The 23274-nt window shown below is 41.3% G+C and overlaps 1 protein-coding gene across 1 annotated transcript in view; it reads left to right on the top strand.

The window, feature by feature from the left end:
• The window catches only part of EIF2B3 (eukaryotic translation initiation factor 2B subunit gamma), a 95971-nt gene that overhangs the window by 56421 nt on the left and 16276 nt on the right, over window positions 1–23274 (top strand). The window contains exons 6-9 of the mRNA XM_050306911.1: window positions 8522–8652; window positions 9302–9495; window positions 13697–13774; window positions 14449–14597. Coding sequence (XP_050162868.1) covers window positions 8522–8652; window positions 9302–9495; window positions 13697–13774; window positions 14449–14597 — 552 coding nt within the window. The remainder of the gene's footprint in view (window positions 1–8521; window positions 8653–9301; window positions 9496–13696; window positions 13775–14448; window positions 14598–23274) is intronic.

Here is a 23274-nt window from a genome sequence, read left to right as displayed (position 1 = left end):
AGTTCTCTTGCAGTGGAAAATATTATATCCCTGTATTTTCTATTCAGGTGATCTGAATGTACCATTTTCAAGAATTTTTAAGATAATCTTTTCCTTTCTTCCCCTCTCTGTTCTACTTCTAAATATTTCTTCTTCCACATCACCTCAGTCACTGACTCATCCTTCTGAAATGCTGAGTCCCCTTTTACTGCCAGGTGGAATTTTTGGTAAAGAGAGAAAACAAGAACTGTTTTCCTAGTGTTTCACATCTCTCATAGGTTTTTTATTCTAGGTGTTGGTTCAGTGTTAAGTTTCATTGTGCCTTAGCCAGTCAAATGAAACATGAACAATAATAAAGATGTCTGTTACATTGAATTATCATGGTATTTTAACTTCTATATGAAGTTAGAAGGGAGAGTAAATGCCACCAATGATGATAGGGCATACCTGAATGAATGGAGTAGCTAAGAACTACCTTCTTTGAGTCAGTAAACCATCATTCAGTCAGTAGTGGTATTCTGAGTTCCATTTTGAATGTGGTAAGTAGCTAGAGTGTGAGGTAAGGGCTGATCTTAGAACAGTCTTGAATCAAAGAAGAGCAATTGCAAATTTCTTTAAGTGAAAAACCAAAAAAGGGAGTATAACATTTTAAATAGTCTGTGGGAAATGCTGAGCACTGTCTAGCAAAGTTACTGATTTTGAAGAAGTTCAAGACTTGAATGGGGAGAAGGCAGGACATTTCCCTAAATCAAAGATACAGAGATGGACTATAGCCCACACACCATTTTACACCAAACTTTTATGGATTAATACCACCTGGAAAGAACATTATGAATAAAAGCAGGCTTGTGAAAAAGAGGAGATGGGATTCATTGACCAAAAAACTTTCTCTTAAAGTTCTTCAAGAAAGGATAAAGTAAAGACCAAAAAAAGTTTGGTCTTATCACAGACAGAAGATCATGTTGCAAATGCCACAGTAAAGAGAACAGGAGAGTTGTCCTACAGGGAGAGGTGGAGCAAGGATTGGTAATCACTGGAGAGGATAGGAATTTATTAAGGTAGAATGATTGCTGTGGAGAAGGGTGTAGAAATGGTACTTGTACAGGTGGAGGCAGGACTGAATTACACACCAGAGCTTCCTGTTTATCTCCCAGAAGAAGTTAAATCAAACCAAGAACAGGTCCATTTGATTGCAGACCCCCAAATGCAGTATCTGCACAGAGAAACATCAAAGTGACTTGGACGTCTACAGTGCCTTTAATGCAGTCTCAGTGGAGTGGGGTGGAAGAGGTTGCCCATGTGAAGCTGCAGCCATGTCTGTATTTTCTTACATGTCTTATACAGACAAGTCTGAAATGTTTGTCAATTTATCTAAATATATAATTGCTCACCTTAAGTTTACGTAGTTCATCGGTTTATGGATTCACGTCAACGAATGCATCATATACGTGTGTTTGTTTAGGCATGTTGTCAGAATGCCTCTGTTCCTCTTTCAGAAAAGGAGCCTGATTTCTAAGGCACTTAGAAAAAAGTTGGTAACTCAGACACAGATGGCTGCAAAGGCGGAGGTGGGAGAGAATGGGGAGAGATGAGTTCTGGCAAGGAATCACGTTTGTTGCAGGTGCGCTTGTTTTAGAAGAATGGGATGCTGTCTGGGAATGAATGAGATCCATTCCTCAGCAGCCTGCACAACCTGCCAAACACCCTGGGTGGCCTCCGACGGCCTCAGAGACTTTTTGGTCAGAAAGAAGTTCTAAAAATGTCTAAACTTGCTGGCATTCCCATGCAAAAGCTGTATTAGTTGGGAACTGTGGGGTGTTCCTGGCTGTTTGGCAAGAGGGCAGAGTTAAGGTTACTTAGATGACCTGAGCTGAGTGTGTGCACGCTTTCAAAGGATTTGAGTATGTAATTGAGGAGTCTTAATTTCTGTGGTCAATTTTTCAGAAAGCTGCCTTGTTTCCCAAAGGGCTTTTTGGCAGAAGTGGAAGTTAGATCCCTGCTCCTTTAACTGCATCCAGACTTGGTGGAACTTGAGAACAGCTTTTCATGTGGTTTGCATCCATACCATCCCTTTCATACTTTGATCTGGATCCTCTCCGTGTTGCCGTGTCTGTGACTGCCACTTGCGTGTCTTCTGCTTTTCCTCCATCATCCGAAATGCAGGGTTTTGGTGGTGATTCTGCAGTTTTGGGAAGTCATTCATAAACCTGAGCCTGCAAAGCAAAGCTGTGCAGTTTTACTGGCTTGCTGTGTAATAATGGCTTTTGAATGAGTCACACACGCTCTTATGAGTGTTGGGGCTGTGTTGCTGTCAGACTTGAACGTTGTAGTAGGAAAATAGTATGGGAAGACAGATGAAGCACAACTGCAGTCATGTGGAATTACCTTTTAGTAGAGCATTTCTCAAAGTTTCCTTGTCTTCTCTGTAGGCTTTTAGCTCCAAAAATAAAAGGAGACACTGACAAATAATTAATTACTATGAAATTGGGGGGGGGGGAATATATTTGCTCTTTTTGTGATAGAAATTTTGAGAGTAGAACAGGACAAATAGAACATAGCAAGATATAACAGATGTTTGATGGTATGATGGGTGTTGCAGGTTATTGAATTAGGCACAAGTAACTGCCTGGTAGTTTATTAGCTTGTCTGGTTACTTTGGAGTTTTCCTGTGTTATAATTGGTCTTGGGTACACCAAACAAAGGCAAAAGGATTATTGCAAGATACAAGGGTAGAATTAGCCTTCTGCAGGGATGTGGCACACCCTATACATTTTATATGTTTATCATTTGATTTTTTTTCTCCTTTTGTATGTAGCCCTTCTGTGCTTTCTCCACATTCTTAGCATGTCTCAGAAATTCCAGCATTTTTAGTAGTGAATCAGTGAGAAGAAGGGGGAAAGGCCTGTAATTGCTTTTTCCATTGTGCTTGTTAAAACCGCGTTGTGGGAAATGGACCCAAACACTGTCTTTTAAGTGGTGTTGAGTCTGAGGCAGGTGGTATTAACTCAGGACTGCATTAACTCTTTTCAAATCTCTTTCCTGTTTCCTTGAGGAAACATGCCTGGTGTATATATGTGGCAAGGGCTGTTTGCCTGCCTCTTGCATTGACATTTTAATTTGGTCCATGATATAAATATCATTTCCCTAATCCCCCTTGCCCTGACCCTGTTTTGTCTTTTCTTCAAAGTGAGTTGACTTTTTTTTTTCTTTAGGGAGGGGGGAGGAGATGGGAATGGTGGCTGGCTGCTCTAGTTTGGAGCATTAAATGCTTGGGGAAAAAAAAATCTCAGAGTAACTGTTGTTTCTTTCTTTGTATTCACATGGAAATTTTTAATCTCCATCAAAGGATCAGGAGAAAATAACGTTGAGATTCAACAAGAGAGCTCCCAGCTTACATGGAATTTTTAAATGTTATTTGGCTTTATCCTTTAAGCGATGAGAACCATGAACTATGTACCTACAGGGTTCAGAATTAACTTTTCTCTTTCTTCCAACACACCCTCTTTTTTTTTTTTTTTTTTTTTTTAATTCCTCCCTCCCTTTTTCTTACATCTTTATTGTTCTGCATAAACATGCAACTTCTTTCTGGCCAAAACTGTAATTTGCCTTAGGATTTGTTTAGTTGTATTTATGTATACATTTCTAACATTAATTATGAGCACCAGCCTCATGTTCTCCTTTTGATGTGATCTGAACAATCTCTGTTGAAGGCCATGGAGCTAAGATCAGAACCCAACCCAGCGTATGCTTGCATAGTTGTACAAGAGGTAACATTTTCCTGTTAAAAAATAAAATAAAAAAAAAAAGGCATAAGTAGGTATGAAAAGGCTAATGATCTGCTTGTTTGTGGTGTAGAATCACAAACACACTCTGCACCTGTAGGTGTAGCTGATTGTGCTGACGATGGCAGCAAGGGAGGCCCCCTGCAGCTCCCCACGGAGGGTAACAGCAGATTTCACAGGTGGGTGCTGGCAGCAGGGCTAGATTTCATGCTTCATCACAGATTAATAAAACAGGGAGGATATTAAAATGCTAATACTCATTAATACTATTTTATGGTGTTTAACATTAAACATGGAAAATGAAAATGAATGACAGCCGGTAAATGGAACTGACACTTGTGTTCAGGGTGCCCAAAGCTGGTGAGAACTAGCTGCAGGAAGTAAAAGCTGTGGATGCTCCCTTTCCTGCTGTGGGTCAAGCCAAACAGCATTTACTGGTACCTAGATTTGTGCAAGCTCACCTAAAGTTAGACTTAAATAGACTCTTCTATTATTATATAATACTTTACAAGAGTTTTTTCTTTACCAGGTTTGGTCAGAACCATTATTTTCCATGTCATATGACAGAGTCTGCAGTAATACATATGTCTAAGAGCAGAAATCACAGCCCATTGAAGCATAATTGTGAAATACTTTTTTTTCTTTTTTTAAGTGGTCAACATCAGGTTTTTTCCCCCCAAACTCTTCTTGAGTTTCAGTTGGCTACATTGTTCTTCATTTCTTGCTGAAGTTTCAATAAGCTTCCCTTCATCCCAGAGGCGGTTGCATTTCAGCAACAAGTAAAAGTTGGCCCTCTGTGGGCCATAATGTAATGTAATATAATATAATATACATAGATACAAACTTAATTCTGCCATATCGCAGACTGTTGTAAGTTTATTTATGGTTAAAAGTCACTGAAAGCCTCAGCATAGCTGTGTTTAAATATGAAACTTAAAGATTTAGGGTGTTTTCACCTAATGTTCTTCACAAGTAAAACTTTTTAATTTAGCATGAACCTTATCTCTGCCTTTGCTGAGATGTAAAAACCCCAGAAACACTGGGAATACATAGCAGTGCACAAAGACCAGGGGTAAAGGGGTTCTAAAGGTTTAGTTATGTCTCTCTGTTAATAACAGTACTTGGTAAAATTATAGTTGTCTGTCCATGTATCCATTTTTGTACCTTAATGTTTTAGGTTTTAAATAAAATCAACCTTGAATATTCTAGGTTTGTAATGCCTGGGTCCGAGTCTACAGTCTGCACAGCTGACTGCAAGTGACTGATGTGTGCTCTGAGCTCTTAGGTACATTTAATATAGACTTTTCCAGAAGGTTCTTTTGCTTTTAAGAAAATCTTCTCTTGAACTCCCAGCTTTTTCTTGCACTTGCACCATGAATTTCAACTGCCCAGTTGTCTTCGTTTCCCCCAGTTATGCCAACACCCCCTCCCTGTCTGTGACCTGCTGGGTGAATGGCAGATTCCACCCCAGAGATACTTCTTTTTACATGCTTAAAATGGGATCGGTATCAACCCCTTTCAAAATTGATGCCATCTCCTCTTGTTCTCCGGAAGCAGAAGCCACATAAAATGCGTGTCCCTCCCTTCATTTACAAGCAGCCATTTAATGCCACTCTCCATCTTTGGTGGTTTGACTGAAAACCTGCAACTTTCTCTTGGGGTGAAAACAGAACTTCTAAAATCAGAGTTTAGGGAATGAAAGATCATGGAAAAGGGCTTGTTGCTTGGGCTAGATTTTATGAAAACATATTTATTTTGGCCAATGTTTCTCAAAGGCAGGTTCATGTTTATGCTCTCTACCGTCTGGATTTTGCAGTGAGGTGTCAAGAGCATGCTTACTCCAAGTTGGCTTAGAATTGGATTTCTGCCAAAATTTTGTGTGCCCTCCTCTCCTTCCACCCACCCCTCTACTTTCTTTCTCCTGGTTATACAAGATTTTTCCTTATGTTGATCTCAGTGGGTATTTCATTTCCACATCTTGGTGCTAAAGAAAACAACAAGCTTTAGAAAACAGGGGATCCAAATTTTAAAACCTGAAGAGAATAACAAAAAGTGCTTTCTTCAGCCTATGCACGCTTAGGCTTATTTCTTCTTAATATAGGTATGTGAAGTTCAGGATTTGATTGTAAGAATTTTGAGCACACCAGACCAGAAACCTTTTTGGTTTGTTGTCTCCTGTATCTAGATTACAGTTGGTTCTTCCAAACTCTGCTAATTTTTTTCTCTCCTGATGAAGGGTCTTCAGTCCTGTGCCTCCTTTGATTTCAGTTTCTTTCCTAGTCACAGCCAGATGTTTGGTTTCCCCCACTGTTGACAGTCAGATAATAGTGTCACTGTATCACTTCATATATCTACATTTGCAAGATCTGTTACAAAAAATTCCCAAATTTTTCTCACAGAGGGCCTTACTGTGTATTTTTAATATTTTCCAAAGGCAAATTCCTTTAATGTTGCATATAAATTGCTTAAACAGCAAGCAAAGGCGAACCTTCCTGTTTTTCCTTTTCCAGTAAGAAGGGTGTGTTTCTGAGCCACATCTTATGGATGACCTGGAGATTTGCTCCACCTTTGGCAAAGGAATGTGGCTAGCACTTCAGAGAATTGCAGGAAAGCTTCAGGAGTTTGGCCAAGAAAGATTAAACCTTCAAAAACCAGGCAAAACTTTGTCTTTCCCCCTTTCCACCGCTTTCATTTCCTACCGTGTTGTGTTGTCCTCTGCATCAGACTATTTAAGACTGCCAAATACTTGGGTATTTTATAGGTAATATATCTTATAAATGCCATAGCCAGCCTCTGAGGGAAACAGAGGATTGTCGGTTTTGGATGAAGTATAAAACCCAAGCAGGAAATCATTGCTGAATGGCACAGCTGCAGGCAAACATTGTGAGCTAGTAAACTGCCCATCTGCACAGCCACACGTGTGTGGGAGCGCGGGGCCGGGGCGGCCAGGGCAGAGCACGCCTGTAAGTGGTTAGCAGGGAGAAACTCGGTGATTAAAGAACGAAGTGTTTTGCTTCGTTAGTTCCTGAAATGCAGCTATCTGAAGGTGATTATAATCTTATTTTTCGAGAGGGAGGAGAGGCTGAAGACTCAGAGCTTTTCCTTGCCTGTCATATAAAATAAAAGCCGAATTTCAGAGCCTGGGGTGGGCTGGGTCATCCCGCTGCAGGATGAAGGATGTGGCACAACCTGCCGTTGAGGGCTGAAGGAAAAGTTTGTCAGGGAAAAAGGAACACCCTGTATTTGTTCACAGGGCTGAGCTGGCAATCACATCCGAACCTTCCCTTCAGATTCAGAGGCTGGAAAGACTGCTTTGGTCCTTAGGTTTGCTTCGCTATTGTTGACCTGAACAAGAGCCTGGGTGGTTTTTGAACTGGATGTTTCTAAAAGTTTGAGCTGTGTAAGGTTCCCCCCTTCGCTAGAGATTTTGCCAACCAAAATAATTTTCACGATGCTCATTCTAGTACTTTCCTTTTGTAATTTAACCTGTTAGTTCAGTTAGTTCCTAGTTTTGCTGTCTTCCATTCTAAATAACTCCTCTTTCTTTGTGGGTTATTGTTTGTTGAGTTCCTCTAGCCAAGCTCGGTGTGTTAGTTCTCCCAGTCCTTCCTCTGAAGTTTAGCACTTCCTCTTACACATGCCAAGTTTGAGTTCATTTTCCACATGATTTTCCCAAGTACTACTTTAAATAATCCACAATTCAGTAACTAAATGGAGATTGTTAAAATAATGGAACAACAACAATAAAGCTCTTTTAAGACTGCGCACCAACTGTAAAAACTGTTGATTTGTTTTTTTCCCAAATACTTTATTGAAAAATAAAATTATCTTCTTGTAGTCAAAATTGAATTAACAGGGTTATAATCCCATTGTACAATAGACTGTCTACGTTGATGTTTGTCATTTAGGAGAGTTTTTTCTTGATTCATTGCAATGTATAAATGAATGCAAGAGTAAAGATAATGTAGTGATCAGGGTCCTTGTTTAAGGCATATGTGGCTTGGGCTAAAACCCCTTGTGTTTTCTCTGCCTCGTGGTATTGTGGTGTCAGAATGGATGTAATAAAAGTTGAAATCTGTAGGCAGGGAAGATGGGTGCATTGCCAGCTGAAGCCTTTGGAGGCTTTCTGTTCACTGATGTAATTTGCATCAGAGCACCTAAAGAAAGAGCAGCAAAGTCTTGGGACCTAAACTAGTTAAAATGTGCTGATTTCTCTTGGTTTAAAGGACTTAGTCCTTAAAATGTTCTGAAAGTTCCATGTGAGCAAGAATATCATTAATGTATGCATCATAAATTTAAGGATCTGATATTTCATATATCCTTGAGCATTTTCATGTTTTTATCACAAAGAAAAGGAACTGCTTTAGTTTTTCCTCTAAACACTCTTTATTCTCTCTTTGTATGTCAATTGATGCCATTTTTTAAGCCACATAAAGAGGATTTTGTTGTTGTCATTATAATATTGGTACTTTCTGCATTCCACCTGCACACAAGTATGAATTGCAGTGTGATGCTATATTAAAATACAGGGGAATTAGTTTTAAAGATGAAGTTTTTTCCTTACTTTCAGTCTTTCTTTATGTTTTAATGCACCAAGGAAGCAGATGACTAGTGGACATTGTCTTAGTGTCTTGCAATACCTGGCATTTTGATTTATCCTCATGAAAAATGTGCAAAATATCTGATAATGTTATGCAAAGAAAATGAAGGCATGTAAGTTTTAGCTTTCATGAACCTCATCTGTGCATCTCCTTCCCCAGGACAATCACATCTCTCCGGAGTGAACTGATTCCACATCTGGTTAGGAAACAGTTCTCTTCTCCCACATCCCTGCAGCAAGGACTAGACAACAAAGAAGAGGACCAAAAGAAAAAAGAACAAGCATCTCTAGGTCAGTACAAGTATCAAAGATGTGGGTATATGAAAGTTTTAAAGTTCATATGCTACAGCTAAGTTATTGAGTGGAGTACAGAATTAGCCTGAAACACTTGTTTGAAGATCATGGGGTCTTTTCTCATGATAGTAAAGTTTCTAGCAGATTACTTTTTCAAACAGTATTATGCATTATATAAATATTTTTGTCCTTCCTTATTTTGATGTAAATCCTAAGCAAATCAGCTAGGGGCTTCGTATTTTTTCTTCCAGAACACAGGATATGTAAATGCATTTTTGAAAATGTAATTTTAGGGGGGAGTTCCTAAAATTGCGTAGGATAACAGGCTAAGCCTGAACCACCCCACACTGAGAACCGGACAGGATCTCAGATCTTGGAACTTATTTTTAACATTTCCGCTGTCTCCTTGTGTGACCTTGGGCAAAACATTGCATCTGTCCTGGTTCCTTGATTCACACCTGCGGAATAAAAATAAGCACTTACTCACTACATGTGATAAAATCTGTTAATGATTGCTAAGTATCCAGCCATTGAGATGAGGTGAGGCAAAGATTTCCCTTCACCACCACTATTATAATGGTGTTCCCTTTCAGAAAGTATTTCATTAAGTCCTGTCTTAACTTCATGCCATGTGTGTGTTCTCCAGACATTTATAGTTTCATAAAGGAAGATAATAGCTTGCTGAAACCTGCTCCAGATAACTCCTGTTGGAATGATCACAGAGGAGATATGACTGAAACTCTCCACGAAGGAAAAGTGCGCTGCTACGTCCACATCATGAAAGAGGGGCTGTGCTTCCGAGTGAACACTCTTGGGCTGTATATTGAAGCGAACAGACAGGTGAGGAAAACACAGAACTGCCTCCTGGGAGTAGAGCAGTAGTTTATGGCACGTTTTTACCCTCCAGGAGTGGCTCCCTGCGATACAGCTGAGGAGTATGTGGGAATTGAACCACTGCCATCTTATCGAGGCACATCACCCTACTGCTTGCTGGATAGGGATGTGAGGCCAGGAAACAGTTCTGTCGCTAATTTACTCCATAGCTTTGATTTAGCTAAGAAAACCTTCACCCCACACAGTCCTGTGGGGTTTTTTTTGTTGGGGTTGGGAAACGAGACCTGCAGCCAAAGAGCCAAGAAGTGTGGAAAATAAGAATGGAAGTAGCTTTGATACCTTATCTAATCAGTGTCCTCCATGTCCTAAAGGCAAGCTCAGTTCTGACTGGACTCTTCCTAGCAGATGTTTATCTGTGATAATGGCAAAGGTTATTAGCAATTTGCAGGAAGACTTAAACTACCCTTACATTTAAATTGCCTAATGATTTCCATGATGAAAGAATTATTTTATGAACAGGTTTCACTACAGTCGTACTCCAAGTAAACACAGAGGTGAAAGGTAGATCTGGTGTAGCATCTGTTGCAGCTTTCACTTTCACACTACTAAGAATTCATAAAATAAAAAAATCACAGGGGAGGATTAGAGAAATCCTGTACTAGCTAATGAGCTGATGAGTAAAAGCTCTTAATATGTTTGTAGGGTGGAGATTTGGGTCATTTTGGGGGGTTTTACTACACTGGCTGATGCAATGTACAAGTTCTCACTTTGTTCTGCCAGTGATGAACTTCACTGCTATCAGGAATGGACAGGTTCCTTTAAGTTTTGAAAGACCTATAAGGAGTGCAGTAAGGAAAGACTCAGGACTTCTGGAAGTGGGGCTGGGAGGGCGATAACGTTGTTTTGAGCATCCTGGAAGTGATTACTGCTTTGCATTTGCTCTCAGATTGAGCTGATTTCTTTTAAATAACGTGAATGGATTAATTCATGCGCATCAGAATTGCAGCGTGGCAGCGTGAGTTTACACACTGGAGCTCTTTCTCCCAGGTGCCTGTAAAGGAACACAGAAATAAAATTATTTGCTTTGTGGCTGGAGGCATGAGGAAGAGAGGCAGCATTGCTGTCAGAAAGAGAAAACTTTCCCCAGGAATAGCAGGAACAAGTGTGCCCAAAGGGTTAAAGGTGAACACCGCTTGCTAGGGGAAGTGTGCGTGTACATTTGGCAGCAACCACTTCAGTAAAAAGTTATTGACTTAAGCCAGTCAGACTCCATGTGGGTTTTTGTGTTGGGTTTTGGTTTTGTTGGTTTTTTTGTTTTGGGTTTTGGTTGGGTTTTTTTGTAACCTAAATATTCTATATTTTGGTCAGTTCAGGAAATATGTTTGCTCCTGGGTGGTACAAAGAATTAGTGTTTTTAAATCACTTTGGGGCCTTCAACGTTGGAAAGGATTTTGTTTGAATTTTTAACTTTTTCAGGATGGTCAAATTTCGAAGGAAACTATGTTGAGGTAAAACGTAAAACGGGCCTTAATGAGGAGTTGTGAGAAAGGAGTTCCTTTTTTCAGTGCCACCACATTTTGTTTGTCTTGCTAATCCTCATAAAAGATACACAATTAATTTGAACTGGTTTTTTTACCTGTTTTGTTGGTCATTAAGGAAGACTTTTGGTGTCTTGTTTGCCCCTGTCTTGGTCTTCACGGACCAGATTCTGATTCCCCTGCTGCAAAGGCAGGACCTATGAGTTTGAGGTCCAGAAGGACAGGCTTATGGAGCAGTAGCAGTCCAGTCCAGTAGCTGTGGGAAGGAATGGCATCCTAACCCGTTGCCCTTCTGGTGAGGAAACAGTTTGCTCACATCATTTCACTTCCAGCTGGTTTTCTGGATGCCTGCAGCCTGTGTGTGGGCAGGTGGGTTCAGGAGGGAGTTATCTTCAATAGCAGGAAATAGTTTCTTTGTAAGATGAATTAAATCCAAACACATCTTAAACCTTGCCTTGACCCAGGCACTCCCTCTGACTCCTGCCCCCTGTCTAACCTTCCTTTTCAGAGTAAAATGCTTGAGCTGGTAGCTTTCTTGGGTTACCCCTCAGGCTGCACTACCATTGACTGATTCTAATAAGGGCTTTGCTCTGGCCAGTAAAATCCTTTATTTATTTCACCACTCCACCTTTCCACTGAGGAGGGCAAGAGCCTTTCTTCATTTCGTTCCCCTCCCACAGATCAGCAGTGGATAGCAGGAATCTTTCCAGCCTATGCTGTAGGTATTCTTTGGTGTGTGTTCTTTGCTTGGATCTCTGTGTCAGGTGAGGACAATGTCCCTTCACCCAGCCAGCATCATCTGGATGGATTGTCCTAGTCTGTGGTGTTCTGGTAAGCTGGTGGTTTTCTGTAGTGCCTGCACCTTGGACTGAAGGATCTAATCTACTCTTATTTTTTAAAAAATAAACAAAACACAAATCCAGTGGGAAGGACCAACTTCAAGATGTAAAGAGCTACAGATGTGAAAACGTCTGCTGGTGACAACGGGCAAATAGAAATGATAGCTCAGATGTGTGAGTTCATCTGAGCTCACCTCACTCACCTGAATGAAGCATCAGTTGTGAAAATTCTTACCATGTGAAAACCAACACTATTTATCCATCCTTCAATGCTGGAAGGGAAACAGGCTGGTCATATTATGAATATCCAAATAATTTCCTGCAAGTATCATCTCATTCGAGACCTTGAGATCTATTTTCTGATCTGGTCCCATCTTCTTCAGATCTGTGGGATTTGCTTCCTGAGGTTCACTCCGTAGCCATCAGCCCTTGTTATCCCAGCTTTCTGAGGAGGTCATTTTACACAACTGTACTGTATGGCAGTTCCTTCATAGCAACTTTGGAAATTGCTGGCAACATTCAGCCAAATTCAACAGAGCAATAAAGATCTCAAAGATAAACATTTCTAAGAGTTTTGTAAAAATAGGTGCCTGGGTAGAGAAAAGAGAGACTTAATGAGTGCTGCTCCCTCCCTTCAGGCAAACCCAGTTGCACCATCACTGTGCTGAGACTCCAGTTGACCTCCCAGATGGACAATCCATGCGCACATCCTGGTGGCCAAACAGCATGTGGGGAGCTCCACAGCAGCCCAGCAAATGCTGACTCTCTCTCAGGAGTTCAGTTTGCTTGGCACGCAGACCTCTTAGCCCTCGTGCATCGCTTTGCCACCTTCTGAGTCCTCTGGGTTTCTTTGCCATCTCTGTCCTACCGAGACACATCATGCATTGCATCACCCCTGCCAGTAACTGTGCAGCACCGTGTCTGCATCGCTGCAAGGCTCCCACCTCCCCTGAAATCCCCATCCAGGCTGTCATCACCTCTTCTGTGGTGTGTGACCTTGGCCCCAGCCTGACGCCAGGAGATGCAGAACGCCTCAGGCTGCTCTTTCACCCACGAAAGGAGGAATAATGATGGAGTGATATCCCATCCTCCTGCAACGCTGGCTCCTCTTTCTTTTCAGGAGCCAGTTCAGAATTGCTCTCCGTGGATTTGTTCTTGGCTACCTCACGGACTGTGTCTCTCTCTATTACCATCGCTGCTTTGCCTGCTTATCTAACACCTGCCTTCTCCCTGTCAAGAGCCTTTTCTTGTGCAGCTTTCTACCATCTGGAATAGCCACTTGATCAACTTCAGTTTCTTTCTGCTTAAACATCTGAAATACGATTTTGTTGCCTGTTCCTCAGTGTGCTGCCTTGTGGAGTGGGCTGATCACAGTCATCTTTTTAAGCCAGTTTACTGATTTATGTTGGGTATTACTTGCTTCCCTCCCTTGCTTTACTGAGCAGCGTAAAACACACTGAGCAGCATTTGCGGTGGCAGATGCCGGACATTGTAGTAACGTACAGGATGTCACTGTGTTCAGCTGGAGCCAACCTGCTGCTGCTGCTGCTGATCCACTGCTTCTCCCCAGGTGGGAAACCGAGCTGAAAGGAGACATGCAGTGCACTGCAGTGGCAGTGCGTACCTGCCTCCTTTACAAAAGTGGAAGATAATAAATCACACTTACCCGGGGGACATTTAAAATGCAGTAACCCGCTTTTTCCGGTAAATTAAAATGTTTGTGACAGATGCAGTAGTGCAATAGAAACTAAAACCATCTTTGAGCTGCTTTATGTAACGTGTGGGTACAGAACTGTCATGTTAACTTGTGATGTGGGGTTTTCCATCCAGGTTCCCAAGCTATTGCTTAACCTGGGTCTGGAAGAGCCACTGGTTCATGGGTCTGCACAGATCACTGACAGAGGCATGGTAAGTGTTCCCTTTTTCTACCTCTGCTCTTTCAATACAGTCTGCACACACTTTGCTTCAAAAACTCCTCGCTAAAATTCAGTTCCATCGTTGGAAGTGAAGCTGAGTTCTGAAGTATGGAATGGCAGTTCAGGTGATACAGCCCAGAATCTCCTGTAGACTCACCCATGGGTTCCTGCCATTCAGTCTCTGTCTTTCGGTATAAATTCTATCCAACTCCCAAGACCCCACTGCAGAATCTTGTTCCCTAATGGCAGTTCCTGGTAGTTGAGCAGTTTGCCTCCCAAAGGACACCAAACCCAGAAGGGGTCACTATTTTAGCTTTGCTTCTTGCTAAAGCATTTTGGTTGAGTATCAGCTTCAGGCCTCCCTTTGATAGGTCTCACTGGGCAAACCTGAGTGAAACCAGTGAGTACCTGCAGGACTGTTCTTACCTTAATGAATGAGACCTACAGAGCCAGACCTGCTAATGGAGTTTGACCAAGCTAATGGACCTTGAGAATACCATCCAACTGCCCAAATTTCTAGGTATTTCCTCTGCCAAGGATCCCTCAGGGTGGAGCATGGTAAACTTTGTTGATGAGTGCTTGAGACACACTGTTTAGACGAGGTGTATGGAGAACACATATTGGAGAACTCATGCATTTGCTAATTTCTGTTGTTTTCTTCCCTAGGTTGGATCAGACAGCATCATTGGGTCATCCACACAAATCGGGGAGAAGACATCCATTAAACACTCCATCATCGGCAGCATGTGTACCATAAAAGACAAAGTTAAGATAACAAACTGCATCATCATGAATTCTGTTACAATTGAGGAAGGGTACGTTACCTTTTTGTACCTTGGTTCCCTAAATTTGCAGTTTCTTTTCCTGGATAGGTCCTGAGTCAGTAATTTTTGTCCTATAAAGGTTTCTCAGCCAGAAGAGATGATGCCAGAGGGTATGTTTCTAAAGACTGAGTCAGAAATAAGTCTCTATAAGCAGTCTTGTAGTGCAAAAGTGAAATGAATTAATGAGAGGACTGCAGTCTTGGAACATAAATTTCTTCTTTTTGCAGTAGATCCTGTCATCTTCAGAATGTGTAGGTAAGTCAAGTGGATGTATGAGTCTGTATGAGCTTGTGTGCCATTCTTCCACGCTTTATTTCAGTGGCTGGCTCTGTGAGTAAACCTAAAATAGAGGCACAAAACATATTTTAATGTGGTAACTTACCAACTAGAAACATTCTTCTCGCCTTTGAGCATTACAGCTTCACCTAAAATGTAATTTTCTTTGGCCCTTTTCTGTTGTCCTGCAGCTTTACTTTACCATTGCCTATGCTGAGTAATAGAATAAATGAATAAACTTCTCAAAGAGGAAATCTGCCAGCTAGCAGAGGTTTCTCATGCACTAAAGACACTGACTAAATAGTAAGCCTTGAGCTGTACATTTCCAAATGTGGGAAAAGTGGCCTATCTGTAATTGTTGATGTCTGCATGCCCCCATCTTTCCATACGTGCTGGCTTCCTGTGGATGTCAGTGGAAAGGAAACTGCTGATTGAGTCTGTGCAGACCTGTATAAATTCCCTGCTCCTTCATGGCTTGAGGTTTTCTTAGGGCCTCAGGAAAAAGGCCAAGCTCTTAAAAAAATGCCAAGTTGGCTCTGAAAGTTGCATATCTGAAAAACATAAAACCCCAAAGGATGTGGGGTCTATGGAGGATACTACTGTTACATAACTAAATTACAGGTAAGTATGGGACCTTACCACAAAGTGTTTGTCTTTAATAGAAATCCACAGTAATTTCAAGCACATCATAAATCAGAATTCCATTGAGTATAGAAAATAGCTGGTTTCCAGTTCAATCACAGATGGATCCAGTATAGCTGTATCACAAGCACTGCTGTCATAAAAAGTAGAGGAACCTCTCTCATTTGATCATAAGATGCTCTGACACTTTGATTAATGAATTGATGCCACAGTCATAATGGTTTGGTTTTGCATATGAGGTCAGCAGCTTTACCACAGAGGCAGCTGGGTGTATAAATAGTGCTATTTTTATGAAGAGTCCCAAATCACCTTGTGTTTGTCTGCCTTGGTGTATAGTAGTATTCTAAATCTTAAATCGAGCCCAGAGTCATTATGTTAAGCATTTCACAAAATTCCACAAGCATCGTAAAGTTGGTGATGTGTTATTATTTTAAGAGGGATAAACTGACTTTTGGGGTAGCAGTTTTATGAATTTCTAGAAAACAATGCCATCCCCAGTCACTCTCAGTGAAAACAGTGTAGCCACCAAAGAGTGAAAAACCTCATAGCCCCAGGGGTTTACCCCCTTTAGCTGCCCCATGGTTACTGCACGCTGATGCATTGGAGTCGAATTTGTAATTATTCCTCCACAGCCAGAATTAAGACTGTAGACCCTGGATCTTTATTTCAAAGCATACTGTAATCAGTATTGTGTAGAACTGCACAGATACTGAGCTGATAAAGCATTTCTTAGGGCATCATGGTAAGTCTTAAGATTAGAGGAGCAAGAAGTCATGCATACACAGGTAGTGAGAAACAGAAATATTCTAGCTGCTGAGAAAAAGGCCTTCCTTGTAGGGAAGGATTTGTCTGTATTTTTTCTATGTATTTTGACTCTTTCATTACTTTGGTTAAGTTTGATAGATTTTTTTTAAAATGCTAACTATTCTTACACGTGTTGATGGATCCATTTGCAACAGGTGGATAAATTATATGTGCTTTGGCTTTAAACTACTCACAGTGGACAACTCCTTATGAACACCTCTCCTCCCAAGTGTCTCTAAAATAGCTCAGGCTTTATCTAATCACCAACTTCAGAAAACGTCTTCATCTTTAATTGGAAAGTCAGTATGTGTTGGCTGATATGGGTCAAAATGAGCATAATAAAGTGCCTTGACAGATCTAATTTATTTTTTTTTTTGTTACATAGCAAATGTCCTACAAGTCAGCTGATTTTACCATCTAAGATACTGTATATTAGAAACTTCTGTAATTGCACTGAGAAGTGGATAAAAACTGTGTAATTTAAAGAATATACATCTTAGTGCTGACTTGAGCAGCTCAACCACACTAATGGGCTACTGTATTAGTGCCTGAGTCAAATGTGAGTGGTAACTGAAAGCCATTCCCAGCAGTGTTCATTGCACATATTATGGAAAAGACAAAGATGTTTAGATAACTCAGACTGAAAAGAAAGATCTGGTAAATCTTTTCTGAAAGTTGGGATACTGGGAACAAGCAAATGCAAAAATTGCTCTGCATTCTAAGTTCAGTTATCAAGAGTGAGGTGGCACTGCTTTGGTATTTCCCTTGTCACGTCACCTCTAACTTCTCTGGGTTGAATGTTACATTATTTTTTTTTCCCATCTCAACTAAAAAAGTGATCAGCAACAACAACCTCCCAATCTACCCCCCCCCCAAAAAAAAAAAAAAACAATCCACAGATGTAAAATGTTTATCTCTTGGTAATGTTATGTTATTTGGGAATGCTGTGCCATAGTTCCTGCAGCTTCAAGATGCACACATTATACCTCCAAACCAGAAAAAGGTTTTGAATAACCTCACCACATTTGATACCAGCTTCTGAAATGGATAAATAGAATCTTGCTATGCAGAGTGGGGACATCACAGGGTGCTTAGAACAAAACCAGATTCCTATTGTTAGGCTGTTAGGTTGGACTCATTACTGGAGGAACAGAGGTTATGGAATAGGTGGTGATGACCTTCCCAACTGAATGGGTCAAGGAACTGGGTTTAGCTTGGACAGTGCCATTGCAGAGTGTCTGCAAATTATGGTCTTTTGCAATGGTCTGGTGCATTTGATACTCTGGAGGATCAGTAGCAGGGTTTTTGTTTTCCCTGGGTGTGTAGGGCTTCTGTTACGTTATATATGTCTCCTGTGAAGTGATTTGAGTAGATATGAATCCCCCCTTAGAAGAGATTACAGGGGATTAAAGAAGTTAGTAACAGGGCAAAATAATTGGTAGTCCTTTCTTAATGTGTTTCCCACTGTGCAGCTAATTCTTCCATCAATGAGACAATAAAATAGTGAAGATTACATATGTGCTGAATGATGGACATACTTGACCAAGCTGGGAGGGATGTAATTTATACAACAGCACAAGTGCTGAGAGATGCTGACATCCCAGGTGACAGGCTGCAGCAGGGAAACGGTTCTTGTTTCCCTCTGGATGGCTCCCCAGAGCTCAGTGACAAATGACTGCACTGAGTTGCGTAGTTGGAGAAAATCTACTAATCGAGCTGAAATTATAGGTCATTTGAAAACTTTGTCTATCTGAATGCTCCTGCAGTAGCTGTGTGTGTCCTTCCTCTCTGCAGTGGCTTGGGACTGCCCTTCTGTTTGTTCTGTTTGCATCAGAGGCGGAGCAGCACAACAGGATCCCTGGATTGAGGCACCTTTTGTGCTGGAGTCCCTTCATTACATCTCAATTGCAAAGGGGCAATGTGTAACACCCACAGACTGACTGAAGCTGGTTGCCATTTGCAAATGAAAAGTGATGTAGATATGCCCCCCTGATAAGCAAGGCTGGCAAACTGGTTACAGCAGACAAGGAAAAGGCTGAGGTTCTCAGCCCCTTTTTTGCCTTATTCTTCACTGGCAGTCTCTCCTCCCACACTTCTCAAGTTGAATGGACCTCAACACACTTGAGGCCTGATCAGAAGGCTGGAGCATCTCTCCAGTGAGGACAGACTTGAGAGAGTTGGGGTTGGTCAGCCTGGAGAAGAGAAGGCTCTGGGGAGACCTCATTGTGGCCTCAGTACTTAAAGGGGGCTTATAAAAGCAATGGGTACAAACTATTCAGCTCAGCCCTTTGCAATAGGACAAAGCATCATGGTTTTAAACTAAAAGATTTAGAGTAGATTTAAGGAAGAAGTTCTTTATTGTGAGGGTTGTGAGGCCCTGGCACAGGTTGCCCAGAGAAGTTGTGGTTGCCCCATTCCTGGAAGTGCTCAAGGCCAGGCTTGATGGGCCCTGATCAACCTGGTCTAGTTGAAGATGTCCCTGCTCATTTAAGGGAGTGTGAACTACATAGGCCTTAAAGGTCACCTGTAACCCAAACTACTCTATGATTCTATAACTCTATGATTCTGTAATTCTATATTCTATTCTATGATTCATTTGGTATATTTAGGCACACTTAGCTATTTTGAAATTAAACCAAGATATGAATGGATTAATTTAGTTTCAGGTTCCTGTTCTGCATTTTGCTTTGGTTTGTTGGGGTTTTTATCAAACCTTGGCTTTATTTTTACCAGTTTTGTTGTTTTACTTGGTTTACTAGCTTCTGGCAGCAAGAACCTCTAAGTGCTCTGGTCATACAGGACCTTATGCTGAAGTGCTCTGAGCATTACAAATAATATTAACAGGAAAAACATGTTGAATCCTTTATTCCATCCCTGCAGATAAATATTTCGAAATCTCTTGTTTGTTAGTAAAACTATCCCACTGTATACACTTACTGGAAGGAGCTTGGCCGTTTTGTTATGTGCTCAGTATATCCTTCTTCCTTGGTCATGGAAAATGAACACAAAAAGGAGGAGGATGGGACTACAGTAGGGAAAAACCCACAATCTTTGGAACTACTTAGAGGTTAGTTGAAGAAGCAAGCCTGAAAAGCTCAGATAAATATCAACTCCATAGTAAACCATGCTTTGAAATGGTCTTGTTGACATGCTGGTAGTCGGTACCCCAGGGACTCTGTGCTGGATTTAGTGTCTGAAATGGAGTATTTTGCTGCTTTACTTTTCTCAAGAAAATTCAGGAGAGCATTCTACTTCAAATTATGTTTTTATGGAAATGATAAATAGACTGGTCTGATTATCAGAGAGGATAAATGGCACGAGATTGGTATCAAGATTTTACCTCCACAGCTAGGAAATACCAGATCTTCACAGAGTAACCAAGGAAGTTAAACCTGGCTCGCCTATAATTTTATCAGAAAAAAATGCTCACTGGGAATGATGGGGTTTGGATGATGGAAAAGTTAAATGAAATGTCTAGTCAGATGCCTGGCACAGGCCAGAGAATTTTAGGCAGTACCTCCTGAGTTGAACTCAGCAGCTGTTGACTCAGAAGATGGTGGTCTTCATTTGAAAATCAGAACAATTTGAGGTCTACTGACCAACTCAGGAAGCTGTTCCAATGTTCCTTTTAGTCTCCTTATTTGCATTTGTAATGTATAGAGGCACATCTCTGTTCCTCAGCGGTTTACAGTGGTCTGTGGTCAGAGATGCTGTGTGTGGCACAGGGGCTTGCTAGCACAGGTATAATTTGTGGGATGTAGAATCGCGAGCTCTGACGGGCAGATATTCCTTCCCCTGGTATTTACGTTTTTTGATATTTAACAGTTCTCTGGCTGGAGTTCTGCAAGGTTCCCCCTTCAATTATACAGTGGTGTCTTTGTCCTGGTGTCCATCATGTGGATATATGTTGATATGATGTCTCAAAAGATTCCTCAGCACTGAAGTCCTCAAGCTGCACCCCAAACTGGTGATAGCAGTGGAAGAAGGAGAGGATTCCTTCACGAAAGGAGCTTGCAACAGACCTTTGCTGAATAGCCTGATATAGTGGGCTGTCAGTTCAGGAACTTGGACTGCAGATGTGACTGAGGTTATTCTGTGTAGGGGAAGGAACCATTGAACAGTAACCTGACTCTGTTTGTAAAACTTACAGCACGTTGTTGGAACCACATAAAAACACACTACCCAGAAAGGACTGCTGAAATTCCCCATGTGACACACTGCTAAGGTCATCTTTTGGAAAGGGAAGGGGTTAAAAAGACAGGCAGATATGTTTTGGGTCAGGCTGCACACAATGGCAGCAAACTGCAGAGTGTTGCAGCATCAGGGAACTTGGAATGCAAGGGAGGTGACACCAAAGCTTCAGGTTACAAACTGCAGGGAGGTGATGTGAATGTTGAGGACAGAGGGAAAGCTGGAGTCCCACAGGGAGATGTGGTGAACCTTGGGGAATTCTGACTCCCTGAGCAGAAAGAATAGGCTGGATTAAAAATTTGTATGAATGACTTAAGTACCCAGATTCGTTGAGGAAGAACTGGCACCGAAAATGTTATGTCAGCCAAAACTAGCATCTTCCTTCTTGAATCATGTGAAGAGAGTAAGTTATGCACTGGATTTTGTTTAAGGTGTTTGGGCTACCTGTGTGAAAGTAGATGACACAGATGCCATAATGTTGCTCAGTGAGGGGACTGGAGAGAGACCACGTGTGACTGGTTAAAGGCTACTCTAGTTTACCACGTGTCTTCAATTTATTTCTACTTTCTATGAGAAAACGTCCAAAGGAAGAAAACAACAAGCAAGGGGAGCTAGATTGACTACTAACTGCAGATTGATTGTGAAGTTTATTGGTTGTTTCCTCAATAGTGCCAAATCAGCACCTGATGTAGAAACAGTCAGCGGTTTGAAGAAAGTTCTAATTAAAACCAGGGTGGAATTGAGCCTTTATAGGGGTTCAGTGCCTAAGTAGTCTTTTTCCCCTTGGACAATGGCAGCACAAAGGAATGATCCTATTGCCAAGGCAACATATTTTACAGTACATAACCTCATGAAAAGGAATGAGGAGATGAAGTTGTTTCCAGCACCCCAGCTTGCGAAGCTGGAGATAAAGATTTGCTTATGCTGGAATTCCCAACCATTTTGTATCTTGAATCATTTTTTAAGATGGCTTTTGTCTTCTGGACACTTTGTCTCATGCCATCAATTCCCCCCCCCCCCATATGCTAGCCCTGGAAAGAAGAATTAGTTTAGAATAGATATGACAGAAAGCACAAGAAAAGTGAGAACTTAATTCAGAAAAAGCACATGCTCAACCTAAATATATGGATAAAGTATATCATGGGTATGTATAAACAAGGAATACATGAAGAAAGCTATGTATAGTCCTTGCCTGTAAAAAGGGCTCTTATTTCTCTTGATTATGTATCAGTTCTGTCCTTTCTGTCACACTTCTTGGCTTTAAACTAAACATTTTTGGTCAGGAACCATAATTTTCATTCTTCAATTTAATTCACTGCACATGCTATATAAGATAGAGACAACCTCTGGCCAGCAGAGTTTGCAGGAAGATAAATTGAGGAAGAGATGGCAAAGTAGGAAACTGGTGAGCAGGAAGCGGTAGAGCTACTTACAGGACTGGTTTTCACTTACTTTTGACTAAAGTCAAATTCTGCTGTATCTAATGTATTTAGGAAATTTCTCATATAATACCTGTTATCTTGTGAATGTCTGAAACATTATTACTAACAGCTCCTCAAAAAAAAATTTTATTCTGGCTAGCTTCCTGGTACATCAGTCTGTCTTAAATAAATCACCTGTTCTTTAATCTCAGATGCAGATGTTTCCCTGATAGCGCAGGGAGCCCTTCCCAGTTTTCCAAACATCTTGTACATCAAATGTTGAACTTAAAGCACAGATGAGCTCTGAAAAGTGGCATTTTAAAATATCTCCTCTCATTCTGCTTCTTCAGGTGGCCAGGGTTGTGTCTGACTTCAGAGCTATAAATAAGCTTGTGCCTCCTGCTAGCCACATGGGTCTAATCGAAGAGTGTGGAGATTTTTCACAAGCAGCTGATTGCTGTTGGGTTTTGGTGGGAATCTGGGTGTGAGTGTCTCTGATGCTCTTTAAAATCTTCCCCCACTTGGGTAATGGAAAAGGAAGAAATTATCACATTGTGCCAGAATTGTGTCTCTTAAGTTCCTAAGGGGACTATGGAGTGGAACAAGTTCAGCTTGGATCTAAGAGGCCAGCTTCAGTTTTTAAGGGAGACATTTAAAAAAGCCTTTTCAGTGTCAACTTAGCCCATATGATACGGAAGCTGATTTAACCAGTAATGTCTTATAAAGGGCCACAGCTCTCAACCCAGAATTGCACTTGAAAAACTCAAGAGAAAGTGTCTTTCTGCTGTGCCTGTTACCTCACTCGGTCTGACTGTGCCAGATGGTAAGAAAGTAAAGCAAACCCAGAGGTGGGAGTGAACATGTAATTTTTCTGCTTTGTTTCCTTCACATAGACATCAATAGCTTTCCCTGGCCATCGACAGAGTGTCTGTAAAATCGTGCAGGACATGGCCCTTCCACTCTGCAAAAGAGAATCCAGAGGGAGATCAGTTTTCCTGCGTGTGGGGTTTCCTGGTGTAACCTCCTTGCAGCCTGCTTTTGCTGAATTGTGCAATCCCGAGCTTGCAGCTACATAAAAGGCCACCAATTTGTTTGTTACAAGATCAGCTGGATTTAACTGAAGTTTCAGAGGTGAGGCACCACCTTCCAGGCGACCTCCCCCGGCAGCCTTAGTTTCACTTAATAAAACACATTAAGGTAGGTTTGAGGCAATCCTTTAAGGTCAGTTGAACTTTCACTGGAAAATACGAGTGCTGGCAAGTATATACAATATGTAATGCAAAATGTTTAGGGTGTGGGGAAGAAGTGTAAAGGAGCCATACCACAGTGATGAG

This window comes from Myiozetetes cayanensis, unplaced genomic scaffold (assembly GCF_022539395.1).
Source record: "Myiozetetes cayanensis isolate MyiCay16 unplaced genomic scaffold, myiCay2020 scf12, whole genome shotgun sequence".
In the NCBI taxonomy this organism is placed as follows: domain Eukaryota; kingdom Metazoa; phylum Chordata; class Aves; order Passeriformes; family Tyrannidae; genus Myiozetetes; species Myiozetetes cayanensis.
The sequence above is the reverse complement of the archived record's forward strand: the minus strand, read 5'-3'. Positions and strand labels throughout refer to the sequence as shown.